Source organism: Pezoporus wallicus, unplaced genomic scaffold (assembly GCF_028554395.1).
Source record: "Pezoporus wallicus isolate ANWC-B61680 ecotype Strahan unplaced genomic scaffold, APGP_CSIRO_Pwel_v1 contig_2456, whole genome shotgun sequence".
Classification (NCBI taxonomy): Eukaryota; Metazoa; Chordata; class Aves; order Psittaciformes; family Psittacidae; genus Pezoporus; species Pezoporus wallicus.
The window spans coordinates 2,527,784-2,538,370 of NW_026637053.1; the positions used below are offsets into that span (position 1 = coordinate 2,527,784).

The 10,587-nt window shown below is 45.9% G+C and overlaps 1 protein-coding gene across 1 annotated transcript; it reads left to right on the forward strand.

Moving 5' to 3' along the window:
• The first annotated feature begins 9,220 nt into the window (after positions 1-9,220).
• LOC130595919 (protocadherin-8-like) lies at positions 9,221-10,360 on the forward strand. The gene has a single exon (XM_057403044.1). It carries the CDS (start codon positions 9,221-9,223, stop codon positions 10,358-10,360), a length of 1,140 nt encoding a protein of 379 aa, XP_057259027.1.
• Positions 10,361-10,587: the final 227 nt, after the last annotated feature.

Here is a 10,587-nt window from a genome sequence, read left to right on the forward strand (position 1 = left end):
GTGTGTGTGTGTGTGTGTGTGTGTGTGTGTGTGTGTGTGTGTGTGTGTGTGCGTAGGGATGGGTGATACTCATTTCATTCAACTTACTATGTTATAACTACATAAGATATTGCTGTAACTATGACTTAAAACACTATAATCACCACCATTAATACATAATGGTACAGTTTTTCATAGCTATTTTTATACCAATTATGCAACTACACTGAGATCTTCTAAAATTTGGGAAAGTACTCTGTAATCTTGTTTCCCTCTAAAATTTGTCTTCCTCATATGACTCCCTTTGCATCTACAACTATTTTTCTTAACATATTATGTGTTCATCATGTTTCTTGCTGGCTGATATGCTTTCAAGAGAAAATGATGCTTTAATTACAACTCTAGGCCTAATCCTCATGTTGTAAGTGGAAAATCCACTAAAAGGTAACAATAGCTTTGTTTACATAGGTGTAGCTGGACAAAAAGCCAGGACATAAGTTTTGGAAGAGGTTATTCACCTACTAGGAATTACCTGCAGTTATGGATTCATGTAACACCTGGCCCAGAGACCAGTCTGTCAAACATGTGCAAATGTTTCTTTGGAGCCCAGATGTCTGTAGTCAAGGGTCTGGCACAATAGGATGATGAACGATCTGCAAACCATTCTGCAAAGGAAAGCTGCAAAATTATCCTTGCCACACTTGTTGATGAAAGGCAAACTCAGAGATTTTAACTCTGAAATTATTAGGAACTGCAGCATGTTGGTGATGTGGGTGATTCTTTTCTGCTCTATGCAGATGCATTTGCTTACTTTACACTAACAGGTAGTGCTGAGATGTTTTAAAACCTGTTATCACTATTGGAGTGATATAAAAGAAAAACCTTTATTGTTATCAAAGTCAACATGTCTGTAATCTGTTTTCTACATTCAGTTATATTTTTAGGCCTCTGAGTCTTGAAAAGATGTTAAATTATGTATTTTATTGGAAACCAATGATCAGGTAAATCCACAGAATATACTGGGATAGTCATTGAGAGAGACCTTCATCAGTATAACTGAGTTACAAATTAAAAGTAAATATCCTTTCTCGGGATGCAGTCGTGTTGAGGACAGTGTGTATGTGTGTCTGTAGCCAAATGCAGTCTGCATTTGTTTGCTTACGGACAAGTGCATATGTTTTACTGAACTGGACTTTTCAATTACCATATAAGAACAGAAGGTATGGCAGGCCTGCAGGAGCCTTCTCTCTGTGTGCTAGTATGGAAGTAAATGTAGTATTTGAACGTAAGATTAGCGTTCCTTATACAGTTTTAAGTTTGTTTGAATTGCTGTTACATGTCTGTGTGTCAGTCACTTGCTCGCCTGAAGTTAATCATTCATGAATACCATTTCATAACAGCAATAAGGCATTCCAGGTAGCAAACTTCAGGGTTACAACTGCTCTTGGGTGGATGAAGTCGCACAGTTTACGGCTTCATGCCTTAGACTGCCATGCCAAGATGCAATATTTAACTATCCTTGACTGCCTGTTGCTTTTTACCGCAGTACTGTATGTATGTGTTACCCCACATAGTTTGACTGCTTACACGTACAGCACACATGTTAAGAAAAAACCCACAAAAGAGGCCATCTGTACTTGTAAAGAAAACTACCTTGTAGTGTGTTGGCCTTTCTGCACATTTAAACAAACATGTTGAACTTTATTTGAACTGTGACATATTTTAGTTGTTAGTTTTGTCATAGTTTTTAAGATGTATTCTTGATACTTCAATTGATTCTGCTTTAGGAGAATCATTCAAGATTTTTACCTTTTTATATTAGAGAAAATTGTATTGCAGCACAGTTGGCACAGCAACCTTAAATAACAGAATGAACCTTTTATGTGGTAGAAATGCTGCTGTTGTTCCAGTAAAAAGGGCATCATTTGTAAAATGAGTGACTGGAAGAATCATATCTTACTGAGAAAGATGAGCCTGAATTTCTTATCCAGCTATCGATTAGCAAAAGTTTTACTGTCTATTTTAATCTCCACCTTCTGTGAAAAATAAGCAGTAATTTTCAGTATAACCCTCAGACAAGAACAGAGCATAATTACATCAGACTAGTACACAACCTGAGCTTGGTTTTCAGCCCTGTCTCAGGTTTAACTCCCTGGAAGGGCCGGGGGAACATTTTACAAGTTTTGATCTGTTTTGCTGTAGATGTTGCAATTCAGTTGAAACACGTGCCTTGCAAGCCTCTATTAAATGAACAGAAAACTCCCTTTGTGTTTCTTTTTGTGAAGATTGTTGGTTTTGTTTTGATTTTCTTTTTCTAAATCTCTGACTTTCTGATTTCTAAAGCTTCCTTTGTGTCTTAATACCCCAGTCTCTGAGGATGCTCCTGTAGTAAGAGGTGCAGCTGAGATGTATGCCAGCCATCTAACAGCTGATGTAAGAATTTGCATAGCAATTTGTGTTGCTATTTTGCTGGCTTATTTCCTCCTTCACGTTTCCAGTTTCTGATATGCTTCATCTTAGTAAAGGCAGAAAGATTACCTTGAAGAAATAAAGTGAGTATAGTATTTTCAGGCGCTCACCTGTCACAATTACAGTTGCAGGTTAAAGTTTAATCGAGCCACAGCTAAACTGATGTGTAGTTCTGTCTTAATCTTAAAAAAAAATGCTCTTTCACTTCTTGAATTACCACATACTTGAATTCAGTTGATAGATTTGCCAGGAGGTGTTTGAGAGTAAGTAAAGGCATTTCAGAAGCTTCTTTTCCTATTACTAGAAAAAGTACTGCTTTTATTTCTTCCAAAGTAAATGGAATACAGTTTGATACACTACAATCTTAAATGCAATTTCCATCGAGAAGGGGTAAGTAAGAGATGCAGAAGGAAGAAAGAAGGCCAAAAGATTTAACAGGCATTGAAAAATATTCAAACTATTTGCTCTGTGGCATTACTGGTTACTGAAAGGTAGAAGGTTAGGGACCAAATCTTATTCATACCACCTTATTTTTACTAAGTCATCTGCAAATGTCCAAATCTTATGATCCTTCGTATGCTTTCCCATGCAATTCACATGACTAGGAGCTGTTCAGGCAGGTTGTAGGGATTTGTAAGCTGTCATTGAAACTCTTCTTAATGACTGCTGTAACTTGTATAACCAATCCTTTAACCAAAAATCTAACAGAAGAAAGTGTAGGCTGTTTGTGTGGGTGCGTGGGCATGTGTGTTCTATTTCCATTTAGAGATGTCTGGTTTGCTCTTGTGTTTGGAGATGTAATGAGTGACTTCTGTTTTGCTAATTGGTGGTCGAACCTATGAATCTCCTAAATATGGACTGACAGGTGGACTCTAGAGTACTGTGGTATTAGAGATGAAAGAAAAGCTGAGTTGATTCCAACACAAGCAATATTTTATGTGAAATAATACCTCAACATAGATCTATATAATCATGCCTTTAGTACTCTTTTAAAAACCTTAAAAAAGTGGTAATTCTAAAACATACAATGTGTGTTATTTTAATAATCATTCCTACACCCTCAGTACAGCTAAAAGAAAATACCACCTTTCTGTTGCTGCACTCTTACTATGCCAAATGCAGAGCTAGTGATGCCTAAAGGTCTTCTGAACTGTTTGGTACCTCAGCTAGATGTTTAAATGTGTAATTAATCTGGCAATGTTTTTGACTTCACAGCTAAATGGATGTAATTCTGCCTTTCAAGTTATGTTTAAGGTTACCTCTTTATTTGATGGAAAAGAGGTGGGTGTTTAATGCCTTCAAACTTTGTTACTTAGTAATGCAGAAGAATTTCTGGTGGTGCTTTACTTGTTAATGATGTTTAGAAGTAGCGTATATGGCATATGGACATATCTATGTGCAGCTATTTAATAACAACTCTAAGGAATCTAATTCCTTTTATCTTATTTGTTGTCTTGGACAGGTTTTTATTGAAATAATGTATACATAGTAAATATTTTTCTCTTGTGACAGCTTTTTTTCTGTAAAAAACAAAAAAAAGGTAATAAAAGCCAAGTTCAGAAAGTATGGATTGTTTGGGACACAAACTGGTTTCTTCTTTCATTTGAGAAGTGTGATAGCCTTTCACAAAACCATGTAGTTCATAATGAATTAACCTCAGAGGCTGCGGTAGTGAAGTGATTTTTATATTCTATCGTATTATTTGTATATGCAATTTTCAGTCAAGTGAAGACTGTACTCAAATACGTGTCTTGATGGGCAGCATCAGTACTCTTGCAGATGTCAAGGTATAGCAGCATGCTCAGGCTGGATCCATATGTCATGCTGGTTTGATGACCTCTTGAGACACACTGGCATGAGGATGAGCAGCAAAATATGAGGTGCTTCACACAGAACTATTGAACTCTGCCTTTCTCCCTCAAGATCCTCCCCACTGCAAGCATGTCACCTGGAAATAAACTGCTATGCAGCATCAAGTGCTTATTCATTTTATTTTATTTTTTTAATCAACTAATGTACCATCTGTCTTGACTTTTTACAGGTTATTATTACATGTATTGGAGCTTTCTATCATTTTACTACCTTGTTGTAATTTACCATGTACTGATATGAAAACCTTGAGATTATTTTAAGTTCTGAAGATGGTAGAAATACCCTATGAAATGCTTCTCCAAAAATCAGTCATATGACACCTAACAAAATGTGTCTTTATGTCTTTAATTCATCATGGTTCTGAGTTTGACTGTTCATCAGTTTGCTTCCTTTTAGTCCAGCCAGGGAATGCACCAATGTTGAAGTATCTAAGTTTATCCATTAATTCTTCCAGCACATGGGCTTTCTGATTGTTTGTCTGAAAGGGAGATGGAGCTTCCTGTCACCATGAAATATGTGTTGATGTTTGGGTGCTCTTCCATGTCTTTATCCAAAACTGAGACCGTGGTTACCAGCTGTGAAATACAGACTATCCTATTATATGTAATAGAATTTTATATTTATATTTGGATATAAATATAAATAAATATATCCAAATTTATATTTGGATATAAATAGGTGTGTATAAAAAAATGTGTATTTTATGTCTGTATCTCTGCATGAAATATATATTCTGATTATGGTCAGTGATTGAAGTTGTCAGCTAAAATTACTGTTGTTCTGGGGGCTTTCTCCCCTAAATGGTAGCTCTGTAATCTGTTTCCAGGACATAATTTCCCAGATTTTCCAAGTTTTGCTGTGACCCAGACCAGCACACTTCAATTCCTTTATGCTTTCAGATTGCTTGCATAGCAAATGTGGGAGATGGTTTTTAATAGTAATCAGATGAGGTGCATTTCATTATGAATTAAATTGCACATAGAGAATACACAATCTAGAGTATTACAGGTCTATTCAGTAGGTTAGAACACACCAGCAGTATATATGTGTAATTTCAAGAGTTCTGAGCAGCCTTTACAATGCCTTGGAGTTTCTTCTTGTTTCAAAGATATAACTGTAATGTCTGCTGGTAAGCCGTGACTTCTGATGGTACTATAGTGACTGGTTATAGCAAGACCAAAACCACATTAAAATGGACTTTTTACACTGTTGCAATAAATACTAGCAGATTCTGTAAGATTGTAGAATCATAGAATGGTTGGGACTGAAAGATGAGGATGCCCAAAGCCATTCTTTCCTCTGAAGAAAGCTGAGCAAGGAAGGGCAAGAATGCAGCTGCCTTCTTGAGTGCATCGTGTTGTGCTGTCTGTGAGACCCAGAGCAGGAAGCCGTGGTCTCGCTGGAATGAGGGCTGGGTGCTGGAAAGAGCACAAACAGTTTCCTTGTTTAATCTAACTTCGGCTGAACAATAAGAGACATCGCTGCAGCAGAAGTGATCCACCAGTTTATGCAGTTTTAGAAAGGTACAGTAAAATCAAGCCTTGTTTTTGTATCATCATGCAAATTTATTTCAGAAGCACTAACAGTACTTCACATCTGTTTCTGCATTATTGACACCTGCATAAACGCTGCTGCTTTTTTTTCTCCTCCCAATTGACCCACTTTATGATGATCCAATCTGTAGTCTGAACTGCTGGTTGTATTCTAGTGGCTTGTCACAGCTGCAGGAGGTGCTGAGGAAGGCTGTCAGGCTTGCTGGTAGTTTGGCCTCAGAATAGCAATTCTTAGATTTAGTGGTTGCCATTCATAGTCTTCAGGTTTGCTGGAGAATGATAGAATCACAGAATGGTTTGGGTTGGAAGGGACCTTAAAGCTCATCCAGTTCCAACCCCCTGCCACGGTCACGGACATCTTCCACTCAAGCAGGTTGTTCCAAGCCCCATCCAACCTGGCCTTGAACACTGCCAGGGATGGGGCAGGCACAGCTTCTCTGGGCACCCCGTGCCAGTGCCTCACCACCCTCACAGGGAAGAATTTTTTCCTAATATCTAATCTAAATCTCCCCATTCCCTTTGATCTGTCACTACTTGCTCCTATAAAAAGTCCCTCTCCAGATTTCTTATAGCGCCCCTTTAGACACTGGAGCTGCTCTAAGGTATTCCTGGAGCCTTCTCTTCTGCAGGCTGAACAACCCCAACTCTCTCAGCCAGCCTGTCCTGTTTCAAGACAAGTTTTGATCAGTACCAACACACAGCACAACCTACCCTCTTCTGCAATGTGTTGTGTCCTGCAGGCCTTAACACAAACTCTCAACAAGCAAACTAATCCTAGAACTGGATGATCTGAGTGGTCTGGATGCTAACCCAAACCATTCTATGATCCTGTGATTCTAAACTGAATTTCTGTTTGGATGGTGGGGCTGGCTCATTCAAGTGAGTTAATGAGCTTCGGAGTACCTCTGTGAGGCAGGGAATTGCATTTTATTTTTATGTAGGGCGCAAAGAGTAAAGATAACACACTCAAAGGCTTGCTACCAAGCTTTGGTGTGGACCATAGATGGATCCTGATGGTTATTTTCCTGCCATTACCAGTAAACCATTCCTTAAAAATCTGTGGGTAAAAATAAAGTCTGGCAGCTTGTAATTGCAATGTGATCTTCCAACAATCCCTTCTCCTTGTGATCCCCCGCGGGAGCAGAGGTGCAGATCTAGCAGCTGGTCGTCACCTTTGACTGTTGCCTGTAATGTTTGACTAAAGCTGATTGAAATGGTTTCTGGCTGTCTTGAACAAAGTTTCACTTCCAGCCGAGGTATGTTCCTAGTGCACTTACACAGCTGGCAACAAACACCCCGCCTGCCTAACAGCATTCCAGGAAAACTAGCAAACCTGTGTCCAAAACAGCAAAAGAAGGGTTTTTAATGGACAAATACCCCGTTTGACCAGCTGGATGCAGAGGCTCGGCAAAAGGCTCTTCCTGTGCTGTTACCATCACTATGTGAAGGGAGATGGTGGTGGTGTAGTTTACCAGGATGAATAGAAGCCACTGCTGGGACTTCTGCTTGGAACGATGAGAAAATGAGTACTGTTTGGTTTGACAAGTAGTGGGGAGGGATTGGCACTGGGGCGGTCTGGCTTGGATTCATGCTTCCATAGAACAGGGTATGACCAGTGCAATGACTCCTGTACCCAGGTTGTTTTATGCATGTTTAGCAGGTCTGATGTGTTTGCCCAGTTCAGAAGGGCCATTTAAGTAATGCTGTCCAGAACAGCACACACTATTCTATTTCCAAAACAATTTCACCCAAAGACTGCAATTTTAAATGTGACAGCTGGTGTTATTTCATGTTGCATATTGGGACATTTTGTTCTTCCCCCTTCTGCCAAAACTGCATCTTCCCTGAAGGAGCAGGAGCCTGCATATGCGCTCCAGAGAGGCCACGCTTCTATGACAAGCCCAGCTCCCATCAGAAAAATGTGTCTGCTGGGTTACAACTATTTCTCCATGATTCAAGTATCACAAGGCTCTCTCTGCTTTCTGCAATAGTGGCTTTTCTGCTGTTTCAGTTACTGGTTGCTCTTGTAGCTTGGCTGGGGGCTTTCATCTGTGCTCAGGAGAGCAGGAGGTCGCCCTTGTTCCTTGGAGTCCCCCATACCAGAGTGCACAGCTCCTGCTCCTGTGGCTGCCTCTCTTGAGGAAGAGCAGAAGAGAGTGTCTGGCCAGCAGGGGAATAGCAGAATCACAGGATGGTTTGAGTTGGAAGGGACCTTAAAGCTCATACAATTCCAACCCCCTGCCATGGGCAGGAACACCTTCCACTAGACCAGGCTGCTCCAAGCCCTGTTTGACCTGGCCTTGAACACTTCCAGGGATGGGGCAGCCACAGCTTCTCCGGGCAACCACCTGTGCCAGTGCCTCACCACCCTCATAGTAAAGAACATCTTCCTAATGTCTAATTTAAATCTACTTTAAATCTACCCACTTTCAGTTAAAGCCATTCCCTCTTGTCCTATCATCACTGTCCTTGTAAAAGGTAGCTCTCCAGATTTCTTGTCAGCCTCTTTACCCAGTGGAAGGCTACTCAAAGGTCTCCCTGGAGCTTTCTCTTCTCCAGGCTGAACAAGCCCAACTTGCAGCCTGTCTTCACAGTAGATGCGCTCCAACCCTCTGATTATCTGCATAGTCTTCCTCTGGGCCTGCTCAAGCAGGTCCATGTTCCTCTTGCGTTTGTGCCGCAGAGCTGGCTGCCGTACTGCAGATGGGTTCTCACTAGAACAAAGTAGAGTGGGAGAATCACTGTTGGCCACCTTTCTTTTGACTGGGAGGATACAGTTGGCTTTCTGGGCTGCAGGCGCACACTGCTGGCTCATGCTGAGCTTCTCCCCAACCAACACGTCGAAGTCCTTCTCAGGGCTGCTATCAATCCGTTTTCCACCCTAGGCCGTGTTTGTGCTTGGGATTGCCCCGACCCACACGCGGGACCTTGCACTTTGCATTGTTGTACTTCATGAGGTTGGCGTTGGCTCGCCTCTCCAACCTGTCAAGGTCCCTCTAGATGGCATCCCTTCCAGCCAGCGTACCAACCGATCCACACAGTTTGGTGTCATCTGCAAACGTGCTCAGGGCACACTCAATCCCACTGCCCGTGCCCCTGACAAAGATGTTGAACAGCTCCATTCCCAACAAATAGAAAAAGCAAACTCTGAAATGGAGCGGATGGGCTTTCCCCCGGGATTGCCATGCACCGCGCCACGAGCGGGGTGGTCCCTCCCTGTCCCCGCCTATGGCTCTGCCCGGCCATGGGGCGGGACGGGTTCACATGTGTGTGCGGCGGGACCGCGGCTCAGTGCGCTCCGTGGGGTGCTCCGCTCCGCTCCGCACAGCTCCGCGCTGTTCTGCGGGATGGGCCGGGACGACCGCTGGCGGCTCCCGGTCCTGCGGCTGCTGCTGGTGCTCCCGCTGCTGTGCGGGGCGGCGGGGCTGGGGCGCGCCTGCGCTCCCCGGCTGCTCCGCTTCTCCGGGCAGGTGCCCGAGAACAGCCCGGCAGGAACGCGGGTGCGGGGCTTGCGGGTGCCGCTGCGGCGGCTGCTGGGCCCTGGGGAGCCCGCCGGGGAGTGGGCACTGGAGGGCGGCGGCGCCTTCCGCTTCTTCCTGCAGCGTCGGGCGGGCGGCGGGCGGGGGCTGCTGCTGCTCCGCACGGCCGAGTGCCTCGACCGGGAGGCGCAGCCCGAGTACGGGCTCCGGCTGCGCCGGCGGGCGGGACGGTGCCCGCGGCAGGCGCTGCTGCGGGTCCGGATCCTAGACCGAAACGACCACCGGCCGCGCCTGCCCCCGGCGCGGCAGCGGGAGGTGGAGGAGCTGGCCCCGCTGGGCACGGAGGTGGCCCGGCTCCGCGCCTCCGACGGCGACGAGGGCTCCAACGCGCGTCTCACGTACGGGCCCTGGCCGCCGGGCGCCGGCAGCCCCCTGCTCTTCGTGGTGCCCCGCAGCGGGCAGGTGCTGACCGTGGGCTCGCTGCTGGGGCTGCGCCGCCTGCGCCTTTGCGTCGCTGCTCACGACCACGGGCGGCCGCGGCCGCTGCGCAGCCCCGCGCGGTGCCTGCGCCTCGCCGTGCGCGGCCGGCGGCCGGAGGGCGGCGGCGGCGGGAAGCGGCGGTGGGCGCGTTCGCTGCCGCTACCCGAGCGGCCGCCAGGACCCGGCTCTCGGCGCTACACGGCCCGGCTGCCCCCCGGGGCGCGGGTGGGCGACGCCGTCTTCACCGTCCCGCGGAGCCGTGACCGGGCGGTGGGCGGCTGGTTCGAGCTGGCTTCGCCCGGCGCAACACCCGTGGCGGTCGACAGGACGTCGGGGCGGCTCTACCTGCGGCGGGAGCTGCGAGCCGGAGGCCGGGCGGAGGTGCTCGTCAAGGTGCACCGCGGCGGCGACGGCGGAAGAGGTAGGGAAACCGGACGGGGAGAGCGGGGCGGCGGGGATGGGACCGCATCTCCCCTGGATGAAAACGGGTGGGGAAGGAGGATCCCCCCTCGGAAGGGGGGACGCTGAGCGGGCATGGCCGTGCCTCTTGTCACCCGAGGAGGTGCGGCAGCGGTGGGATGTGGGGAGCCGCGGCTGCTGCGGGGGCTGCCCCCAGGCTGGCCTGGGCGGCGTGGGGGTGTGCCGGCTCTTCTCCGGTCCCACCTGCTGCTATTCCGCCTCCTGACTTCAGAGGAGCAGGTGAAAACGTGGGTAATGGTACTTTAGGTATGTTATCTTGTAAGAATTCTTGTCGC

Coding starts and splice junctions, on each gene's coding strand:
- LOC130595919 (XM_057403044.1), top strand. CDS start 9,221: ATGGGCCGGGACGACCGCTGGCGGCTCCCGGTCCTGCGGCTGCTGCTG.